Source organism: Notechis scutatus, chromosome 1, assembly GCF_049901735.1.
Source record: "Notechis scutatus isolate UNSWTSFEM ecotype Mainland chromosome 1, rNotScu1.2, whole genome shotgun sequence".
Taxonomy (NCBI): domain Eukaryota; kingdom Metazoa; phylum Chordata; class Lepidosauria; order Squamata; family Elapidae; genus Notechis; species Notechis scutatus.
In genome coordinates this window covers 150357914-150382772 of record NC_142009.1, presented here as the reverse complement: position 1 = coordinate 150382772, position 24859 = coordinate 150357914, and the positions used below count along the sequence as shown (strand labels likewise).

Genomic DNA, 24859 nt, shown 5'->3' with positions numbered 1-24859 from the left:
AGTCTTAAAGTTGCCAAGGTTGGACACCCCTGATCTAGACCTTATCGGACAGAGTTCAGACCTGGGTAAAGGACGTAGATAGCATTTGTAACTTTGGCCGATGCCTATGCCCATGCCTGATTAGGGATCACATGACTTTCTAGTACTGCTTCTTAATCAACAAATGCCTTTCAGAGCCTAGGTTTATCTATTTTGTTAGTTTTATGTTATAAAACCATCATTGTTATTGTTTTGTGCTGCTGGGAATCGATGTACAATTGTAATAAGATATAAATATGATAAATAAATAAACACATTAATTAATGTTGACACCCTCCTTTACCAATTTTGAACCATTTTGGTGGCTCTGTATTTCAAGCTGTAATATTTTAGTTGTAACTGTTGTTCCTGGTCATCAAATAAATTCAACAGGCAGATGAGGCGGCCTGATACATGTTTTAGGGTTAACTATAGGTAGCGGCGAACACAGTAGAAAGGATTGGAATAACCAATACATTGAAAATAGCCATTTCTAAAATACTTGCTTGCGTTTTCCATTATTCCTGAGAGGTGTACAGGTTGTCCTTGAGTTATGGGGGTGATTGGGATTGCCATCGCCAAGTTTTGTGGTCATAAAGCTTGATGTCATTGGAATGCATTGCTTAGTGAGGGCAATTCAGGCAGTCCCAATTGGTGTGGTAACTCAAGATATGTGGGTTATTAAGTGGAAAGCAAAGAGAGTTCTGGGTAAGGAGATTGGAGGGAAGTGGAGGAAGCCTGTGCAAGCCACACATGAATTAGGAGGGGTGATGGTGCTACAGTGTGGCGTATGGTCAGGGAGGCAGAGGAGTGGGTGCAGGATGAGTTCATGCATGTATATGAGTGCAGGGAGGTCAGGGAAAGAGGGTGCAGGATATGTATGTGTAAGAGCACAAGGAGGCAGAGGAAAAGGGGTATAGGGCGCATGTCAGAAGTGGTATTCAGCAGGTTCTGACCAGTTCTGGAGAACTGCTAGCGAAAATTTTGAGTAGTTCGGAGAACCGGTAATGGAAATTTTGAGTAGTTTGGAGAACCAGTGGTAACCTTCCCCCAGGAATGGGGTGGGAATGGAGATTTTACAATATCCTTCCCATGCCATGCCTACCAAGCCACATCCACAGAACTGGTAATAAAAATCTTTGAATTCCACCACTGGCACATGTGTGTGTGTGAGAGCAGAAGGAGACCAGGGAGGTAGGGTGTGGAGGGTGTTCAGTGTGCGAGCATAGGGAGGCCCAGGGAAAAAGGGTACTGATGAATGCATGCATGTGGTCCAGCAGGTAGGCCGAGAAAGGAGGCTACAGGTGCGTGCAAGCGAAGAAAGGTCAGGAGAGGGAAGGTTTATTCAAGTGACTTGTGTGATCTTACCACCAGCTTTCCGCATTGACTTTGTCTTTGGGAAACTGGCAGGAAGGCCCAAGATTATGTGACCACGGGATGCTGCAACTAGTCATTAGTGCAAACAGGTTGCTAAGCATCTAAATTTTGTTTACATGACTGCGGGGCTGCTGCAATGGCTGGAACTTTGAGAACTGGGCACAATTTCCTTCACCGCCATCATAATGCCGAACAGTCAAATAAATGATCCTAACTTGAAGGTTACTTGTAAGTATTAGGGTTGAACAAAGCATTTCTTCTGTGACATGGCTGTGTGTGCACATGTATGTCGGGAAGCAGTCATCAGGAAGCAGAATTCAAAGTAGCTGCATGAGCTTTACAAAAGATAAGGCTGATTGAAAGATTTAACGAGAGGAGCTCTATTTGCACTCTGGCTGTGGAGTACCTTTTTCTAGTGTTTTTCATAGTCATTATAGCGATACCTGGCTCAGCATATGTCTACCTTATGCTGATACGTGCAGCTAACCTGCTGAACACGATTCCTGAGTAGGATCAAGGATTGTAATTACTTTCCACGATTAAGGAATGTTGATTTAGTTAAGTGATTATCAGCCAGAAATTAAGACTCTGGCTTTTGTACTGCATATGGTGTTGCACATGTGCTACACTGACAGTAACTATATAACAAAATCAGCATAGAGAAATGATTTGTGGAACTAAGGTTGTGAATACTATGTCTTGGTTCATGCACTGGGATTTATAAGATACCATCAGGGCAACATTTAGAGCCGCGGTGATCTTCTAAGGTTATAGGTACTCCTCGACTTACGACTACAATTGAGCCCAAAATTTCTATTGTTAAGCGAGACATTTGTTAAGTGAGTTTTGCCCCATTTTATGACCTTTCTTGCCACAGTTGTTAAGAGAATCGCTGCCGTTGATAAGTTAATAACCTGGTTGTTAAGTGAATCTGTCTTCCCCATTGACTTTCAAAATGTGATCACAAGACCTTGGGACATAGCAACAGTCATAAGTATGAACCAGTTGGAAAGCACCTGAATTTTGATTACATGATCATGGGTCATAACTGTGAAAAACGATCATAAGTCACTCTTTTCAGTGTCGACGTAAATTTGAAGAGTCCCTAAATGAACTGTTGTAAGTTGAGGACTACCTGTATTTGTTACAGGTATTGTGAAAGTAAAGCACAACTAACCCATGTAAGTTGTCTTGAGCATCTCAGAATGTGCAGGATAAAATGTGATAGATGTGGGTAGATATGCCTTATATATGATTAGTGGCATATGTGTCTCACCCAGTAGACCAAAGCACTCTTGAATCTTTCTGTAAAGCAGTCTAAACAAGAGTAAGATGAGAACAAGAAATACACAAGAACTATTCTAATTGGTTCTGAGTTTTTCCATTCTTTAACCTTGAAGTTAAGTTCTCCCATGTCATATGACACCTATCAGATTTTACTAAATCTGATAATGGTGATGCCACCAGAAGATACATATTCTAGAATCAAGGAACATCACTAAGGAACAAAGTAAGTTTTGGAATACATTTTTTTTAAAAAAAACAACTGTATTCTTAATTGGACATAAAATGTATTTCATCTTTACTTGATAATGTGCTATTCTTGCTAGCATTTTCATTCTCTAGGAGACAAGAATACTTTTGCTGGATTACTTTTAGTGCTAGCTACTAAACTGATAGACCTAAGCACGTTTGCAAGAGCTTACAGGCAGCCTTTGCACATCACACAACAGTTCCCGTGGCATCCCTGATTTTTAAAAGACAGCCTTGACTGAATATTTCTCTTTAAGGATGTCACTTTGACAGTTGCCATTATAGCAATTCATTCTTTCTAGAGAAGCAATCCACAAGCACTTCCTGCTCTACCCTGGCAAGTATTATTATTATTTTACAATGTCTCTACTGCTCTTTGTAATTAGAACTTCTCTTAGGCACAATGTCAAGCCAGACTATTTGGCATTTCTTTATATCTCATTTTTGATGTTGTTATTTGAAAATCAGTAATTACTGCAATCTTGGTCAAATTTCCTTTCATCTAATTGGATTGAGAAACAAGGTACTTAACATCCTCTGATTTTCAAAGCACTTATATGCCACTAAGACACATATGCCACTAATCATATAAATCAGGGGTCGCCAACCTTTTGGACCTCAGGGACCACCAAACTCATAATTTTAGTTCCCGGGGACCACTAACTGGTTCTGTGGGTGTGGCCTAATTTGTGGGTGTGGCTTGGTGGTCATGTGACTGGCTGGGCATGGCTTGTATGTAAATATTATAAATATTTATATAAATATTATAAATATTTGTATAAATATTGAATTTTTTTATTAAAAAAAGCAACTTTTACACAAAATCAGGCAAAGCAGGCAGGCAGATTGAGTTGCTCACAGAATCACAGATTCATTCAGAAATCTATCTATCTGCCATTGGCTAGCTCAGTCTGTCACATAAAATTTGCTTGCAAGCAAACTCACAAAATTAACTCACAACACACCATGTATGTAAATATTGAATTTTTTATAAAAAAAGAGCAACTTTTACCCAAAATCAGGCAAAGCAGGCAGATTGAGTTGCTCATAGAATCATTCAGTGATCTATCTGCCATCGGCTTGCTCAGTCTCTCAAATTCGCTTGCCGTGAGTCTGCACTGAATTTGTTTGCAAGCAAACTTTCAGTCCTAAGGGAGGTTCGGCTATACTTAAAAGCAGAGCCGAAGATCTAAAGACTAGCTAGAAAGCAAGAAATCCAACCATTTCCTGCTTCCTAGTTAATCTAAAATCTCCCGGCACAGCAGAACAGATGATGGTTGGAAAAAGGAAAAATAGCAATTTAGTAGGCAAGTTTACCGGGTAAGGAGTGAGTGGGCGGGGAGGGTTCCTGCAGGCCATGTAGGCGGCACAGCCTTGTGTTTCTGCCAGCCTGGATTAATTGCTTTGGGGGGGTGTTCTGGGGGTGAGACTTCTCTGCAGCCCACCAAAATTTTCTCATGGTCCACCAGTGGGCCACGGCCCACTGGTTGGCGACCACTGATATAAATCATATAAATATTAGTTAAGAGACAACTGTTAACTGGGGCAGTTATGAAACAAAAATCTTCGTACTTTTTTCTATCCTTTATGTTTGTATTACTTTGGTCAGTGCATATAGCTGTTGCACATTAATATTATCAAGGATTCCTCATTTCAACCCCTGAGCTACAAAATATTCTCCTTTATCAGAAATATGATCATATGAATTGGGAGGAATGTTTAAAACGCCATCTCCCCAAGATACATCAATAAACAGAACCTTTTTAGATATTGCTGAAATCTAATTCCAAGTTCCTTTTACCACAGACTTTATTAGCTAGAGGAGGCTTCTGGTGCCATAATTCAACAACACCTAGAACAATGTTTTCCATATCTGGCAACTTTAAGATGCATCACTTCAACTCTAGAGTCTACAGATCTTAAAGCTGCTGCGTTTGAAAAAACATCACTCTAGAGGATTGCATATTATGTTCCTTCCGCTACTGAGCTACTCCTTGTAAAAATCTTACTCATAGAGAATTGGCATGTTATAGATAAAGTTAAGCTGGAGCCTGCATTTCGAACATGGAAATCCTTATGCTGGGTTGCATTCTGTGATATCATATTGGTTGGGGTGGGTTGAAAGTATAGTTTAGAAACATCTTGATAACAACTGATAAGACTGAGATAAGAATAGTTTAAAGTCAGAAAAATCTATCCTTAAGCAGTAACTACTGTCACATAGAAATTATACTGAATAGTTCAGAAGGTTATTTTCCATGCAGACAATGATATTCCTAAACTGAAAGAAGGAAGGTGAAAAAAAACTAAAAGATAACCCATATAGCTGTTGCACATGGATATTATCAAGGATTCCTCATTTCAACCCCTGAGCTACCCTAAATTACCAGAAATTAAAAAAAAAATCTTACCAGTTGAAGTGACATGATACTGATATCTAACTGGTATATAGTATCTAACAACATAACCCCAAATATACCTGTCAGGGGTAAGTCCTGTTGAACTTAAAAAACTTTCTTTTAAGTAAAAGGCTACAGAAATGCAGACTCAATTCTTGCAAATGTATCACGCAAGTGGGATATATCTATTGACCATCTCTGATAGGAGATTTTACAGTATCCTTTCCCTGCCACGCTCACCAAGCCACGCCCACAGAACCGGTTGTTAAAAAATTTGAATCCCACCCATTCCCACCTCACTCCAGTGGAAGATACTGTAAAATCTCAATTCCCTCCCCACCCCACGAACCTGCTTTCCAGCCAATCAGCTGGGACTCGGGAGGTAGAGAATAGATGGGGCAGGGCTAGTCAGGGTGGTATTTGCCGGTTATCCAAACTACTCAGAACCTGCTGAATACCACCTCTGGTTTAACCAAGAACTAACACAAGTCTAGGGTTTTTTCTCTTTTCTTATAAAAGTAATGGTGGACATGTATTCTTTTTTAGCTAGGAAGTTTTTTTTTATGAGAATACTTTGAAATTATTTATGTCTTAGCTGAATTAAAATAAAGAGAACAACAATAAAAGACTATAAGGAACATATGGAATAAAGGAGCAAGACAGCTGCCATGATGTTACAATGTTTGACCCTAGTCGTTAGCATGTGCAAGGATGTGGTCAAAAATAACTCTTCTGAAGTATAAATCTAGGGCAACCACAAAGGAATCAAGGAGCCCAAATGTCACATATAGTGCCATAAGGGGCTTCTTAACCAAAAGTTTCCCTCTTCCAGGAAGAGATCTTAATCTTAGAAACCCACTGGTTTTACCAACATGAAAGCTGTAGACACTTGGAAATTTCCAGTTACCTATTGAATGCTGTCACAGCAAAGTTCACTTTGCCACATCTTTATGGAGCTGGATTACTTCCTGGCTACATGCTGTGTTTGTGGGATGATGATGTTTGCAACATTGCCACTAATTATTCAATTCTTATATCTTTTTTTTTGGCCTCCAGACCTACCACCTACATCCCTCATAAGCATAAACAGGTACAGTAGCTCATGATAGAATCGACTATTGGAAGCCTGTGTTTGAGACAGATGAGTAGCCGGAGCAGAATGGCCTTCCAGCCTTTCATAGGCTGTGCTAGCTTAAAAAAAAAAAAACCTGCCAAAAAAAGATACTGATCTTCACTCTATGTGAATGACATCTAAATGAAACGATCTACTGAATGCTCCATTCATTTATCAAAGGGGGGAGGTTGTGGATGAAATTAAGGAACGTAGAGATTAATAGCAGTTTTTAGCATAGAGTTTCTGAATATTGCAACAGTCATGATTTAGCAAGAGAGTAAACAGATAGAATAACTTCAACTCTGCACAGGTAGTCCTCAACTTATGACCACAATCGAGCCCCAAATTTATGTTGTTAAGTGAGATGTTTGTTAAGTGAGTTTTGCACCCATTTTACAACCTTTCTTGCCCCAGTTGTTAAGTGAATCACTCCAGTCAATAAGTTAGTAACTCGGTCGTTAAGTGAATCTGTCTTCCCCATTGACTTTGCTTGTCAAAAGCTTGGAAAAGATGAGGTTTCCCAAAAACATGACTTTGGGACACAGTAATGGCCATAAGTATGAACTAGTTGCCAAGCATCTGAATTTTGATCACAAGGTTATGAGGATGCTACAAAGTTGGTAATTGTGAAAAATGGTCATAAGTCACTTTTTTCCAGCACCGTTGTAATTTTGAATGGTCACTAAATGAACTGTTGTAAGTCAAGGACTACCTGTATTACAGATTAAGTTCAAGAGGAAGACAACTAGAGTTAGCTGAAGGCTATGGTTTTGCAGTTAACAGGTTCAACATAATGTGTCTATTTTTTTCTTTGGCCTTCTTTATAACCAACATTTTTACACTTCTAGAGTTCTTTGGTGCTTGATAATAAATGCCTCCTGTTTTCTCTGTTTTGGGGTCTTTGACATGGAATTTTACTAACGTGGCTCTGTATGCTTGACCTGGCTTTGCAAATTCATAATTCTGGAGACTCAAGAACTTTGCGTTGACCAGATTCAATAGACAAAATGGTGATAGAGGGAGAAGAAAGGGGAATTGGGGTATAGTAAATTCTGAAAGTTCCCGTTTACAGATTTTACTTCAACAAGTTATAGAGTTAAAGCATACTTAACACTTGCTGCCATATAACAAAATGGGCAGAACTATACTCCAATATGCAATTTTTGCTTAGATCAACAACTACCCACTATTATTCTATTAGCATTTGTACATCTACTTTCATGACCATTTCCCCCAAAATCCACTCCTGAAACTATCAAAAAGATCTGTCCCATTTTCAGAACCTCTAATCACATTTGCATCCCTTACTAATTTTCTCAGTCTTTTACTAGGAATTGCACTGTCTGATCCATTATTTTGCCATGTGTATGTATAGACCAATGTTTAAATCATATATTCAAAACTAAAAAAAAACCCTTTTTTTCTAGGCAGGCATTTCTGAGATCACCATATTAATTGATGTTTATTCTCCAAATGGCTTGATCACTTTTTCATCTTATTCCCATATCATCAATGGAATTACCATCAACCTATTTCCATACATCTAGAACAGATGCCACCAATTAATATTTTCTGGAATATAATTTAGTTCTTTCTTTCACTCACACCATCTCTCCCCATATATATTTGTCGATTCCACAAGATCTGATGCTAACAGATCTTCTATGAAAGCTAAGTCCCTTCTTCCTTTTCGTAGTTTCTCAAACACTGCACATATCTATTTTGTTTCAGTGAAGTAATTATTAATTAATACTTTTTGCCTAATTCTTTCATGTTGCAATCTCCACATGCCAGGTGGGCCTCTAAACCTTTATCTTTGCTGCCCATCATGGCTTTAATGTTTTGAGGCTTTCACATAATGTTTTCCACCAATCTAAAGGCAATGTAGACTGGGACTGGGTTATATTTGTGCCATATCTACATTCTCTGCTAACAGTAAAAGCAATACTAGTCAGTTTTCACAAATTCTGGCCAGCATACCGCAAGCACAAGGAAGCATGCTCACTTTTGATGCAATCTAGGATTTCTAATGGAGAGACTATACTTCAAGCCAACTTAATGTTGCGTGTGTCCCTCTAACTAGGAGGTAGATTCCCTGTATGTGTACGTACACACACACACAAAGATACAATATCATAAAAGCAGGGTATTATTTTTTAGAGTTGCTATTCAGCATCACTGTGACAAATTCTGCAATGGGTCCAAAACAACAGCAACTGTGTCAGAGTAACCTTACTCAAGCGCCTCCCCCCTCCTCTAATTTTCCTGCTACTAATGCAAACAACAGCCTGGGGTTATTCCCCTCAAAATCATCTGCTATAACGTGTACTTAACATGTTTAAGGACGATGATGTTCTTAAAATTTCAAAGAATTTTTTTTTTAATGTTGCTTTAAAAGTTGAAAATACTAGCAAAACTAAATACTTAAAACTGCATATTCTCTTAAGAGATCTTCAGAGGAAATAGAGAATAATGGCAAAACTTGGAAATACATACATATACATAAGAGACCCATGTTCCTGCTGGCTACACAAATTGCCCAAGTTGATCTGCATTTACAAAGAGGCAAGTGTCCAACATTATTTCCTTTAAGTTGTTTTCCTTGCAAATACAGTATGTCAAAGCCTTATTTTCTGTTGTGAGCTTGGCTAAAAGTTGCCTTTGACTGTTTGGACGGAGGAATGTTTCAAGATTTGTTAATGAATCAATGTGTTTGGAGCTATGGAGGTACAGTACCAAACTGCGGTGTGTATGTATGTACATGTGTGTTTATGTGGATGAGTATATATTTATTTATTCATTTCAATCTCTGGAAACAGATGGCTTGCAAATCCTTAGCCATTCTGGGATTGCATCTAAGCCCGTTTTTCCCCATCCAGAGCTGAACAGCCTCCAGGCACAAGGCCAGATCCTCCATTTCATCTCCTGCCTGAATTATGCTAGCTGTACTCCCACGACTATTTTCTGGTTTGTTCTGTTAATTAGTTATGAAGGGCACAGAGTCCATGTGTCCCTCCACTGTCAACATTTTTTTTAAGCCAATAAAAATCCTGTCATCATGTGTCCCTGATTTAAATCAACATGAACAGAATGGCCTATGGCAAAAGTTGTTTTAACAGAAAAAAATGGTAGGTGGGGCAATGGAAAATAGCTCAGATAGGAAAAATTTGTTTTCATTGCAAGATCAAAGATGTAACTTTTCACCCAAGTTTCACAGGGTCTTAACTTTAGGGCTGTTGGCTGTACCTGCCCCTTCAGGTCATGTTGTGCAATGCTGTCCCTGTCACAGCTAGTTCAGGGCCTGCTTGTACCATTCCCACTGTAGCTCCTCCTTTCTATAGTTTAGGATGAGAAGTAGGGCTCCATATGGCTCCAGTGTTAGTCCCTTCCTAAAGTACTACTGCAGTTAGGACTGGGGCTTCTTACCTTGCTTGTTCTTAAGTAGCTTCATTTTTTACTTTTGTACTGATGTATGAAAAGACTACAGTATTGTGGCCCTCAAGCTAATGGCTTAAATCTCATGTGGCCCTTGGGTCAAAGTCCACTGCACTAGAAATAAATTGCATATAAATATAACCCTTTCATAGGAGAGAAAAATTATCTTAGATACTAACTACAGGGTTGACATTTAATGAAGCCCAATTTTTTCAGATTATATATTTTTACTTCTTAGATGTATGTATTTAGAAACTTGGATATTAGCCTTTTGAGGAAACAAATGAAAAATTGTAGCATAAACTCTGCAATATATTTACCCAATTTTTAAGTGATCAAAGGAAAATCCCCAAATTCACTCTAACACAGGAGAAAATTAAAAGCTCTCGTTCCATGGTTTTGCGTGATGTCACCTCATTTATTCTGCAACATTGTTCCACGTACCGTGGTCAATTCAACAATAAGGTGAATTCATTTGTGTTACATATTCCCAATTGGTGAGAAAGTACCATTGGCACTTCTCAAGAGAGAAGAGTGAAAATGTAAAGGGTTGGGAAAAGATGTCATCGTAGTTGGAGAAGATCTAATCAAAGAAGTGAGATTTAATATAATTAAGCTTAACATTTTTATTTGATTAATTCTATGTGGCCTTTCAGGGAGGAGTATTTTTTGAAGTAACTCACCTAAGCATTAAAAACCACTATATCAAAGAATCTTGCAATGTGTCTACCACAAGTTTAGCAATGCCTTATTCATATTCCATGGCTTTGATATTTGCTTTAATAGTAATGACATAAGTAGAGAGCAATATGAAATCAAATGTAGGTGTGTGCAGCTACCCAGTGTGAAATGCCTGTATGCTTTCAACCAAATATACTTCAACCTTCCATCTTATTGCCTTATCCCTTCCCTCCATCTTCAAATTCAAAACTCAGGCTCTTCCCTTAATCATTTAAGAGACATCTATGACCAAGAGAAAACATCAGGAAGCTGCATACAAATCCATATTTTCAGCAATACTCTTCTCTCCAGCTAAACCATACAATTCCATAAGATGTCTGTTTGTTATCCACCTTAATATAATTTTTGGTACAAGAATAAAACTTTTCTATTCTTGTGGGATTTGAAAAACTATATATCTGTGTTATCATAACACAGTTGTTTCGATGTGAGATAGGGCAGCAAATAAATCTAATAAACAAACAAATAAATACATTTAAATTTTTTTTACAGGTAGTCCTCAACTTATGACCACAATTGGAACTGGAACACTGATTACCAAATGATATGATTGTAAAGCAAGATATTACATGACCGCAACACTTTAGCAACCACAATTCCAGCACTCCTTAGTCTTCTTAACCGAGAATCATGAGTCATTTAATTATTGTAATTCTGAACAGTCACTGAAGAAATAGTTGTAAGGCAAAACTATCTGTAATTCTTTGAGGTTTATTTCAAAGTATAGAAAATAATTGTTCCATTATATTATGCATTAACATATGAGTTATCAATGGTCCTCAGTACTTTAAGAAGGATTCAGACAGTGACAAACAGTGCAAAGAAAGAACAATGAAAAAGATCAGGAGCCTGGACACTAAACCTTGTGAAGAGAATTTGAAGGAACTTAGCATGGTTTGATTTAACAAAAGATATCAGAGACAAATATGAACAAATTCTTCAAGCAACTGAAGGATATCAACAGTCCTGTATTGACCCAGAGCATAATATATGGAATATTAGTTTTAAGTGTAACTTAAGGCAGTCTTCAATTAGGAAGTTTTCTAATAGTAAGAGCAGTTTGACAGTAGAGCCAAATAATCTGGGAAATGGATATATTCCAATTTGCTAGATAGATTCAAGCAGAGGCTGGATTTCTTGGAGAAAATTTAACTTGGATTCCTGCACTGAAGAAAAGGTCAAACCTGATTGCATGAATTGCCCCTTCCAACTGGTTCCATATTACTGGTTGTTATAAGATTATGCTTCATTTAAAATTAATTAGGTTATTGTCATGGTCTTGACTGAATTGATGCATAAGAGTGTATTTGGATTTTCCTTGGGCCATTCTTTGTATATATGCCAAAAAAGCATAGCAAAGTACAGAAATCTGAAATGACATTCCTGAAAAATGTTACATTTTTATGGAAAAACATTCAAGCAAGTGTTGTTTCTATTTGAGACATAAACAAAACACGCTCTATCCTTTCTTACACTAATACTATTGTGAACAGACACGAAGGAATTACGAAGGGATAATATGTGGTGTGTTTGAAAGGCAAGCGGAGAAGGAAAGAGGAACTTCTGCACCAGATGATAAAAAGGATGTAAGTTGCTCCTTCCTCAGCCTTGCCACTTTCATCTCATTTTTGTTTGTGTGTTTTTGCGGTCAGAGACCACACACACTTCACTGAAAGCCTCCCCCACTCCGCCATAGACATGTTTGGCTGAGCTATTTTAACACACAAGAACCAATATTATAGTGATAGATACTTTGGAAAAACCTCAGGGCTTGAACACAATTACAGACTCGCAACCAGATGCAGCTCAACATTAAATCAAGGTAACTTAGCAAGGGCATGACATGGAGCTGAAGTGGTGAGTGTGTTTTGCCTAAAGCAGGTTTCAATGTGTCACTTTTACAAGTTCAAGCTGCAGCTGGAATACTTAGGTTTTAATTTCTTAGTGCTGCTCTGAAGACTGAAGACAGCACATCTGGTTTGAAGTCAAAGGAAGGGCTTAGTTATCTCCTCCACACCTCCTCCTTTCCCACGTATATTTTTGGAACGAGTTATCTGAAGATTTTTCTGAGAACATGGCAATAGAGATCTAAGAATTTCTGCCTATATTCCTTTGGGAGATGGGAGGGGACTTAAATCCTTTAAATTCAGGACTGTATTCCTTCCAAACAAACCATGTACTATCTTTAATGGGTGATGATGAAACACAAAGGATGTGCAAACAAAAACCACTAAGGATGAACCGCATGTCTGTGAGAGCCTGTGCTGATGTAAGAAGGACAGGCTTTACCCATGACCTAAAGATGGCACTATATTCTTATATTTCAAATATGCTTTCTACTGATACAGGTATGACAGTAAATTGTTAAGACAGGTATGTGTGGGGGTAACACACAAAACATTCAGAACCCATAATAATATATATTCTGGATTGATAAACTCAAGAAATATTTGTATGCGTGTAGTATATACATAATTACTATAAATACAGCTATTTAAAAAGTTAAGAGTAAGCTTTGCCTATCGATGGGCACTAGTTCTGAATTATATATAGGGCAGCGGCATAGAGAAAGCATCTTACAAAACTATAATTCTTGTTAAAGTGCAATTCCTATTACATTATGCCATTTAAATGGGAAGGAAAGAGTTTAAATAAAAGCTCTATCTTTTCTTCTGGTTGGTTTCAGATAAACTGTTCTGACCTAAAACATTCCCCCCCCCCCCAATGTGGCTGAATGGAATGGCTAAAAAGAGGGAGTACCATCACCCTCCCACAATAATATGAATTTAACCCCGGTTGCAAAATGAAAACTCATATTTTCTTTAGTCCTCTTCTAAGAATTTAATCCAACTTATTATTTTTATTCTTTATGTGCCACCTTCAGGCGATCTTGCCAGTTTCTCAGCTGAGATGAGACCGCCTGATTCTTACTTGGTATCTATAAACATGTGGCTTACGCAGCTTCATCCAGTCACTACAAGAAATAAATGTCTCTCAATATTTACCTAATAGTATCTGTCTAAAAAGCCTGTTCTAATAGAGGAAGGAAGATAAATTTTGCTGTGATTCTGACACATTAAATTTCTGACACATTATATTAAACTTCTCATGGATTTTTGAGTGGTCTCTGTTAGGAAACCTTCCTCTATGAAAACACTTTGGTGAGCAAGAAAATGAAGGCTCCTTCAGCTGCAGGTGTAGCAATTCTAGGCAGAGGCTAATTTCATGCTCCCTGGAAGAGAAGTGGCTTCTTCTTGTCCCTTCTGGCCTTTAATAAATTTGCTACTAAATTCTATATGGCTTAATTGTAATCAATTAGGTGATGTTAATATGGGGCCTCCCAGATTTCTAAGTGATGCCTCATCTATTCTTGGAAATATTGCAGAAGTCTCACAAGATTGTGACAATCTTGCATAACGTTTCAGAAATATTTACTTCAGATAGTTAGAGCAGGAAAAGCTTGTCGATCTACCTGAAATCATTATATGGGTTAATGTAGTGATATGCAATTACGTGTCATCAGAATGTGGACAAATGCTCACTCCTCCTTTTCATCTAGTCCAGATCTATCTATCCTGAATTGGCACTAGGAACCAATGAAGGTTGGGTTAAAAAAAAAATCTCAGCAACCCGATGAAGACAAACTGGTATGATTCAATAACAAATGGTATTTCCCCTCCAACAGAGGGACATGCCTTATACTTTTGTTTCTTGGCTTGATTTTAGAATTCCAAATGAATTATAAATGTGATGTTCATATGATGTTTATAATGTTTGGTATTATTAACCAATTATAGATAAAGCTGAATAAAGTGTTTAATTAAATAATAGGAAATATTTAATAAGGATAAGTGAAGATCATAGTGAATAGATTTTGAGAATAATAGTTGTAGTTATCGTATGTATTATTACTTGCATTTAAAAGAGATTGTACCCAGACAGTACACTGCTATTGTAGATATGGAAATTTTATATATGACATAAGTCCTTGAAGACATGTTCATCTTCTCACTATTATCTGTATACTTTGTCAATGTCCAGATTGGAAATAAGACACACATTTTCTATGGGGATTACTTGGAAGGCAGTCTGGAGGCTTTCTTGATTCACCTGCAGTGGCCAGATTACATACTGAGGCAATAGAGGAATGCCCTTGGTCGCTATTTGATGATATTGTATACACTGGATATCTAAAATACACCTTCTTTCACATCATTCATTTTTGAAATTGAGTTGAATTGAAAGCCTTTTTCTGGGAACCTTGCTTCAGGGAAGAAGGTGAAATTGAATGGGATGGGGATTTCTTTGTAAGAGGTTTCTTAGTGATCGCTTCTCTGATTTTACAATGTCATCTGTATATAAACATTTTGAGGGATATTTGGCACAATATCAGACATTTGGGGGGTTGTTTTTCTATTGGAACAAAAATACATTCTAATAATTATGCAAGGATGATTAGAGGGGAGGAGGAAGATACTGTATGAACCATACACATGAAGTTATTTGAGGAAAAACCTGGAAACCTGAATTTGGGGAATCATGATCCTTCTTAGTATAAAGGGGTTAAACTGATTAGATGAGAAGTTATAATTCTCAATCCAGACAGAATAATTATGTTACAGATATTCTCAATGGTCAAAATAAAAAATCTATTGCCGTGAGTGTACAGGAGAAAATTGTCTAGGATTGAAATTTCTGGGGGAAATGTTTGTTGTTTGTGTGTGTTTGTGAGAGAGACAGGGGGGAGGTATGTGTATCTTGGTCACCTCCCATTTGAACGACCACATAGACCTCTACGTGGGGTTGTTCTTGAAGACTAACTGAAACATCAACTGGTCCAGAATACAGCAGCATGCACAGTTACGCCCCACCCCTTGGCTTGTCCATGCACTGGCTTCCAGTTTCTTTCTGAGTATAATTCAAAGTTCTGCTCATCACCGTTAAAACCTTATCTAGCACAAGATAACCACCTTCTCTAAGAACATCTACCCATCCGATCAGATCAAATGGGGTGTCCATGCTCCTAGTCTTTTCCCCTAAATATTGCCAATGTAAGGGAATTAGGAAATGTGTTGTTTCTGCAGCAGGCCCTGCCATATGGAACACTCATCCTCCCTAGCCTTCCAAAAAGGTCTGAAGACCTGGCTTTTACTCCCAGGCACTGGGATAAAATGAAGTGACTGTGCACCAGAAGTTTAACTTTGATGCCAGGTTTTTGTTTTTAATGTGTTGGATTTCTATAGCTTTAATATGGCTTTTATGCTGTTCTAACTTTTGATCGAGAGCTGCCTAGAGTTGGTTATGTGTGTGTAGATGTATGTAAGTATGTATGTATATGTGTACGTGTATGTGTGTGTGTGTGTGTACACTTACATGTATACTTACATACATACAGTACGTACACACGTCTTATAACCACTTTATACTTGGTACTTTGATTCTTATGCTCTGAAAGAGGCAGATATTTTGAATAAATATGACTTGCCTGCAATAAAACCAATTTTCTAATCTTACTGATTCTATGAACTAGCTGTTAACTGGATGCAAACTTAAAATTCCAGATAGACATATTTTTGCCATATCTGGATAAAGCCTGGCACTTGATGTGGGATGCAGTGAGGAGAACCAGGGAACGCAGCTCTTCCAAACCCGAGACGGATACAGAAGGAGACAATCCCATAGCAACCTTACAGTCTGTCAAGTAAAAGTCTAAGAAGCAAATAACTTGCTCTCAAGATGATACCATATTGCATTTGGTAGCTGGGTATTTATTGGTTCTGAGACTATTTCATGAACATCATGAAAACATGTAATAGGCCAAAACAAGAACTTTTTCTCCATCTTAGTTACCCATGACAAAGATCCTTAGTTTTAAAGAAATCTAAAGTGAGCCAAATAAAATCTGAAAAGTATTAAGTTTTGCCTAAATGCGTTAAGAAATCTACTGAGAACATGTGCTCTGCCTTGATAACACACAGATTATATTTACAACAGAAAGCTTTTTTTTTTTTTAAAATAAAAACTGGTTTGGCAGAACTCAAGCCTCCACTGTGACAGAGATTAAATAAACTTCTGGTGTCACCATTAAACCAAAGATAGATTACCACCCCATCAAATATTGTTAATAACAAATGAGAGCAAGACCAATTCAAAAGTTTCTGAAAAAGACATCTAATAACCCTTTTCTTCATTATAAGGCAGATGGTGAGTTCTAGTCCTGCCTTAGGCACAAAGCCAGTTGGGTGGCTCTGAGACAGTCACTCTTTCTCAGCCCTAGGGAGAAAGCAATGGCCAATCATTTCCAAGACTGTTGTCCAGAAAGCAACAAGCAAAATACTTATCAGCAAGATCTGCTCTGATCGGGGCTCCGCCCATATGCAAAACTTGAACACAGGGGCTGTGCTCATCTCTCTGCACAGTACTATAAAGTTTGCAGAACTCTTCATAAACTGAGCTGAGCTGAAGTGATTAACTTTGAGAAGAAGCCCCAAGAAACACTGTAAATATGCCCTTGTATCATTTCCTTTGGGTTTGTGGCACAGGTGTTTTTCATTTGGCTCCCAGATCCTCAATACCCCCCTCCAGTTGAGCCAATGTGGTTGTATCTCCCCATCACAACCAAATAATCTGAAGGATGATGAACATGTAGGAAAAGATACTTGAAACGTTGATATTTTGATTTTCCAATGGCCAGTTGGACGGTGATCAGATATGCTTTTGGGTCAGGGCAAATGCAATTATAAGAACTTGTAAGAAAAAGGTGATCTACAGCCTCACCCCATCATACTAGCTTTTTACATTCAGGAGTCTTATCACCGCATGCCTGCAATGCTAAGTAAGGCACTGCCTGCAATGCTAAGTAAGGCACTTTTTAGTAACACAGCCACACCTTATTCAAACAACAAAAAAGAACAGGTACATTCTACACATTTCAAACATTCTTAGCATTTAAGCAAATAAAGATGTTTCTGTGCGCATGCGCACGCACGCACACACACACGCACACACACACACAAAGTTATCCTACAAATTACCATTTGGTGTTGTAATGTGAATTAGAGCCGCTGCATGGTTCCAATGAGTATACAGTAACAGCACAGATATTATAGGAGAACATTTTTGACAAGAATAGTACTGAAATGAAGCCCTGTAATTACTTCTCAATCTTGGGGAGAATCCTTTGATATTGGAAAAAAATCAGGGCAATATTGCCCTCCATTGGCAAGAAAGTTTATATGCAAAAACACTAAAAGCAGTCTATTTTTATGATATCAATTGCAAACTCTTCCTATAAATTAAGTTTCTCCGGTTTGGTGCCACTTTAGAAACGGTACAATAATTCTGTTCACGGCAGAAGTAATATGTTACTTCCGTAACTGTTCTATGCTGGCATCTCATACAACGAGCATATAAATGTTATAATGGTTTCATGCAGATGTGGGAAATAAAGCCTTGAGAGGAGCTGAACCTGGAGAAAGAAAGCACTACTGTAATATTATGTGTTCCCACCTCTAATTCCTAGAGTCAGTCCAGAAGAATACCATGGATTGATACCATTGAAAAGTCAAAGAGATCTAGGATGAATGCTTGCCCCGTTCCCATGTAGGTCATTGTCAAAGCTCTCCCAGTACTATGTCCTTGTCTGAACCCAGATTAAAAGGAGTCCAGGGATCTCTAGAGCTCTAAGGTGGTGACCTCCCCTCAAACATCCTTCCCTAAAATGAGGAATCTGAAATCAAGCACACAAAAAATCAGGTTGAGGAGGGTGCGTGAGAATCAACAGGAATGAATGGCTGTTGTAGTGTGAGCGCGGAGGGGATAGGGGAAGAGCCCAGCCATCGATGACCTTCTCTGCTGGCTTCCCCATTAATTCTCTTGGGATCCTAGCAGGAAAGAGTGCAAATGAGGATCACATGATCATGGGGTGCTGCAATCAGTCATAAGCACAAACAAGTTGCCAAGCATCCAGATCACAATCATGTGACTGTGGGGGGCACTGGAATGCTTGGAGCTCTAAAGACCAGTTGTAATCACCATTTGTTTAGTGCCATTATCACTTCAAATGGTCATTCAATGACTAGGTGCAGATCAAGGACTAGCTGTATATTTTAATGTAAATTAGATAATTAAAAAAATGGAATGAGCAGGGGACAAGGTAAAACATGAAACATCCTTCAAGGCAGAGCATGCACCATCTTCCAAGGAGAATTATGCGAGTCAGATATCTTGGTCTGAAAATGAACATCTTGTTCATACTTGGGAGTACTTGGGAGTATAAAAAATACATTCATTCATTCATGATACCAAATATGTCTACAGTATATGCTATTATGGTGAAAATTCATTCTCTTTTCAATACAAACAAGACCACGTTAGTGAAATATCTTACCTTGTGTGGTCCCATCTAGTCCCATGACGCATTTCATTGCTCTTATAATTTGTTCGGCTATAGGAGGAGCCATAGATGTGGCGTAAGTTGCACTATGTGAATGAATTCGTAGGTAGTCCACTAATTCCTTAAATAAAAAAAAGGAACTGTATTTCAATGTGATCATCAAAAACCCTCTTCTGCTAGAATAAAAATTGGAAAATGAGAGAAATAGCCTTTTTCCTGCACATAAAATTGTACACACGGCATGTTTGAATTTATCACTAAATGACTATTAAATTCTTGTCCCCTTATCATTGAATTTTTCTTCAAACATGTTTCTGGATATTTCCTCAATCAGTCTTAAAGCAAAACAGTCAAAACAAATAAAGAAAATGAGTACATGGCAAGAAAAATGTAATTCCAAATTATCTTGAAAAAACATAAAATGCTTTATCTTGATTTTATTACATCAAGAATACAAGTATCACATACCCAGAAGAATGAAATAGTGATGCTTTGCCAAAGCAACAATTTTCATGTTGCTTCTGATTCTAATATGAACATCATTATCTTTATCGTCTTTTTTAACTGCCTGACTTTCTATTGTGTACTTCATTGTGAACCATGTCAAGGGATTTGGGCTTCCCTCTTAAGAAATATTATTCACTCTGGCCTCCTTGGGATTTATCTGATATAAATTTAAATTCATAAAATTAGTACATACATTAAATATACTGCATAAAGTTTAATGTTTAAACTTTAAACATAGTATGCTATCCCTATCCGGCTCTCATATTCGCTTCAAAACAATATAGGAATTGAAAGTTCAGAATGCTAACCTTACTATTTATGTAAAATAAAATTTTCATTTATGTTTAGCTGTACGTACTAGTTTGGCAAGTTCAGCAGGTAAACTAAAAGAGGCAGTTGGTATGACTAATTAAACAGAGCCATTTTCCCAGTAAGTTTTTAGGGCATTGTATATGCTTGCATTTTCATGATTAAATCAATCAAAGCATTTTGAAAGTGCTCAAGAACAATATGCAAATAATTGGTGTATTTTCAACTTACAACAGTATCTGACAACTTTAAACTGTGAGCAATCTGCAGGTAGACCAGTGGAATGAAATACTGACATAGCTAACTACATACGGTGTTTCTCCAACAATACGACCTCCCCCAATAGGAAGACCCAGCATGTTTTCTAGGCATAAAAAGAAATTAAGCCCCTCCCCCCAAATTTAGGCCTATTTTAAAACATGCAAAATGGGGGGAAGGACTTGCCGTTAGGAGCGCCCCGCGGGCAGCAATTCCTCACCACCAGCTGCTCCTAATGGGCGATCATGGCATAGTGCGGAGAGCTCCCTACTCCTGCCAAGCACCTTTGCGGCAGACCCAAGACCTTCAGCGCCCGCCACTGTTAATTTCCCTTCTGCCCATGCCACCGCCGCATTTGGAGCTGCCACTTCCACGTTTGAAGCACCACTGCTGTTTGGAGCACCGCTGCCGTTTGGAGCTGCCGCTTCTGCATTTGGAGCTGCCGCTGCGTTTGGAGCTGCCGCTTCCACGTTTGGAGCGCTGCCGCTGTTTGGAGCACTGCTGCTGTTTGGAGCTGCTGCTTCCGCATTTGGAGATGCCGCTTCCGCGTTTGGAACCCCAACGCTGTTTGGAGCACTGCCGCTGTTTGGAGTTGCCATGTCCGCATTTGGAGCTGCCGCCGCATTTGGAGCTGCCGCTTCCGCGTTTCGAGCACTGCTGCTGTTTGGAGCACCGCCGCCATTTGGAGCGCCGCCGCCACTCCAAACACGGCGGCAGCTCCAAATGTGGAAGTGGCAGTTCTAAACATGACAGCGGTGCTCCAAATGGCGGCGGCACTCCAAATGGCAGCAGCACTTCAAACACGGAAGCGGCAGCTCCAAACGTGGCGGCAGAATGGGCAGAAGGGAAAGCAACAGCGGCAGGTGCCAAAGGTCTTGGGTCTGCAGCAAAGGTGTTCAGTGGGAGTAGGGAGCTCTCTGTGCTTCGCCATGATCACCTGTTAGGAGCAGCTGGTGGCGAGGCTGCCCGCGGGGTGCTCTAGATGAGGATGCAAGGGGAAATTAAGTCACCCCGAAAGACGGCCTAGCCGTTTTTGGGCTCAGCTAAAATATAAGACCCGGCCTTATTTTATGAGAAACACGGTAGAAGAAAAGTTTATTCTTACTAACCTTAGGAATTACTAACAATCTTTACATTCTATGCCATTTGAGCACTCCTGAACTATTTGTCAGCCTTCGGAGGTGGTTGAACTCTTAGCAGGTGTAATCAAATGGTGTCACAAATGGTGAGAAAATTTTAGTTGAGTAGTATGTGGAGAGACAGAGATCCCCATTCCCAACATAGGGAAAGAAGGCATTCCGAAATTGGAGTACTGATCATGCTCCACAACATATCATTTGGGATAGTATCTATGCATGTTGGCCCAAATAAAGATCTTTAGAGACAGAGCAATAAGATATTAAAGACTACAAATCAGCATTTTTTTTGCTTTAGACTATCCTCCATAGTCCATACCTACCCCCAATATCTTGAGAACTGTATAAGAATATCTTGACGAGAATGGCAAGATCATTTCAGACAATTATCTAGAGGAAAATGACTATTTTTCTCATTTAAAGATGATAATGGATCCCCCCCCCCCCCCCCCCCCCCCCCCCCCCCCCCCCCCCCCCCCCCCCCCCCCCCCCCCCCCCCCCCCCCCCCCCCCCCCCCCCCCCCCCCCCCCCCCCCCCCCCCCCCCCCCCCCCCCCCCCCCCCCCCCCCCCCCCCCCCCCCCCCCCCCCCCCCCCCCCCCCCCCCCCCCCCCCCCCCCGCACTCAAGGGCAAGCTTCACAGAGAATTACATTTGCTTTGATTTTTACTGATAGTGCTTGCTTAATAACCACTCCTTCAGTGACCTTCAGTGACTGCTGAACTAGTATTTATGACCCAGTCCTCAGACTTATGTTGGTTGCCCCCACTGTCATAACATCATGATTAGAGTGGTTGGAACCCATCTTGCAATTGCGTTGCAGCATGTCATAATCATGTGGTTGAATTTGCGACCTTTGCCAGTTTCCTACAAATAAAATCAATGGCGAAGATGGCAGGAGGTTGCAAGTGGTGACCACGTGATTTCCTCACTTAACAACTCTTGATGATTTGCTTAACAACAACAACAACCGGAAGTGCCAGAATTTCTGTCCCTGAGTGATGTAGTCATGTGACATCTTACATTTCTGGCAATGTTAGAAATTCCAGTCCCAACTCATGCAGTTAAATGAAAATTACCTGCAATTTGCTTAAATTGGCAAAACTCAGCTACTCAAAACTAGCCATTTTGCTGTCAGTTTTTGGCACTGCAATCTCAAGATGCTCAGAGAGTTTCAAAATGAAGCTGAGAGCTGTAAACCCATCCCAGCTGAGAGGGAGAACTTCTTGCAAAGTTTGAAAATCACTAGGATTTAGAAATGTTTAGATTATCTTCTTTCCTGTCTCAACCCACAATTTGTGATACTAGTTTTTTTAGGAGACACTTATCGTTACATCCATAATAGTTTGGATATTATTGAATGCCAATGCTTGCTGCTGTTACCTTTTTGCCAGCTATATACCCTCCAGCTGCTCCAAAACTTTTTGTGAATGTTCCCATCAATACATCAACATCATTAGGATCCATTCCAAAATATTCCACAACTCCTCTTCCTGTAGGGCCAACAGCACCTATGCTGTGGGCTTCGTCCAAGTAGACATAGGCTTTGTATTTTCTCTTTAAGGAAACAACTTCTGGCAAGCGTACAATAGAACCTTCCATGCTAGAAGAACAAGAAAGTTAATGAGAACTGAATACATCTAATGCATGAAACTGTATGAACTGATCCATTATCATGCCAGTATCCCCGAAGCAAATAAAAAATTCTAAAATGGAATCATACAAGCAGTAAAAGAAATAACAAGTAAAATCCAGTTTGTAGGGCATAATTTATGGCTTTTTGGTTACTGTGCTTAACATATTCAAAATGTTGGAGTATTTTCTATGGATTTTCTAGAATTTGCATACTCAGTCGAAATTATATATTTTATTTTACATACCTATAAATGCCCTCTACTAGGATAAGAATTTTTTTCCATGCTCTTCGGCTTCGAGGCTGTCCCTGTATTACTGCATCCTTCAAAAGCTTTTCTAAGCTCTGCATATCTAATTTTAAAAATACAGATAATGTGAAATATTGTATCAAATATATATACATATCTATATTACATTTCTACAAACCGCAAATCTATTTTATAACAAATTTAAACCAAGTGTGAGATGCTTAGAAAAACAAACCAAGCTTCTGCATAAAATATTACTATTGTAACTTTTACTATATGGACTGAATCTATTGGTAGTGAAAAAGAAATGTTTTTTCACACTCTTTTAGGAAAAAACAGTTTATTAAATTTGACAGAAATATGAATTTGATATGCTTTAGAGTTATTTGTATCTTGACCCTGCACAGTCACATAAGTTTTCTGATATAAGATCCTTCTAATTAGTGTATAATATCAAGTTACTGATTACAAATTGAAGTATTTCAAAATATCACGCTGTTGCAGCGTGGAGGGACAAAGAAACCAAATAATGCAATAACAAATTTTAATTTCCATTCCATTTGCTTTTAAAAATTAGCATAGTTCCATTCACTGAATCCACACACCATTATTCTGATACAGGAAAAGGTCAAAAGCATCTCAGAATCTATGTCATCAATATAATTTTGATGTTTGATGACATCAAAAGTATCATTCCTATCTTATACATTCATCATCTCCACCAGCAGAAAAATGCTGCTTGATACTAAGGCCACGAACAGTCTTTGAAAGTCTTTTTGCAATGTGTAGGAGCATGTGCAAACTTAAAAAAAAGAAACCTGCTTTGAAAGCTGCAAAGCTAGAGCCCTAAGAGCAGTGGTGGGATTCATATTTTTTTTACTAACGGTTCTGTGGGCGTGGCTTGGTGGGTGTGGCCATGTGACTGGGTGGGCGTGGCTTTTCTTTTCTTTCTTTCTTTTTTGCAGCCACCCCCCAACTATTTTTTGGGCTTTCTGGTCCTCAGAGGAGTCTCTGGGGAGGGGCATTTTTGCTCCCAGAAGGCTCCCCTGGGGCTCAGGAAGAAAAAAAATGGAGTCTGGAGGGGGCACATAACACCCCCCCTAGCTCCGTTTTGGGACCTACCTGGCCTCAGAGGAGCATCTGGGGGGCGTTTTTGCTTCCCTAAGTCTCCTTTGGAGCTCAGGAAGGCAAAAAATGGAGGGGGGGGGGCTGAGCCATTTTTTGCCTTCTTGGGTCTCAGCAAGAGGGATCCCGGCACAGCTGATTGTTGGGAGAAAAAAGAAATACCTCAGGCAAATGTCAGGTGGGCGGGGTGAGTGAGTATCGGGTGGGCGGGGCAAGCAAGCCAGTGGTGACCGGGTGACTAGGTCGTGGGTGTGGCGAGCCAGAACTTACTACCGGTTTGGCGACCCATGCCAAATCCTTGCTACTGGTTCGCCCGATCTGGTGCGAACTGGCTGAATACCACCACTGCCTAAGAGACCATGTACCAGCCTGTTCTCTCCTATTTGTATGCAAAGATCAATTCCTATCAGACTAAACTCCCAGCTGTCCTTCTGACCCTAACTGGACAAGTAGGCTGTCACCTCATCCCAGCAGTATAGGACAAATGTGAGCTTTTGGTTCAGTTTGTACTGAAAACACTGGGATTTAAAATATTTGGGCACTTAACTTCCACCTATTCCTTTTTAACAGAACCTGATGGGCATAGTTGTGGTTTATGCATAAAAATATATATATCTACATAGTTGTCTATGT

The 24859-nt window shown here is 39.2% G+C and overlaps 1 protein-coding gene across 1 annotated transcript in view; it reads right to left on the bottom strand.

Annotated features, from left to right (window-relative positions):
• The window catches only part of SPTLC3 (serine palmitoyltransferase long chain base subunit 3), a 98933-nt gene that overhangs the window by 7798 nt on the left and 66276 nt on the right, over positions 1-24859 (bottom strand). Inside the window, exons 7-9 of the mRNA XM_026668503.2 lie at positions 23099-23204; positions 22602-22821; positions 19007-19133 (exon numbers count right to left, since the gene is read on the bottom strand). Coding sequence (XP_026524288.1) covers positions 19007-19133; positions 22602-22821; positions 23099-23204 — 453 coding nt within the window. The remainder of the gene's footprint in view (positions 1-19006; positions 19134-22601; positions 22822-23098; positions 23205-24859) is intronic.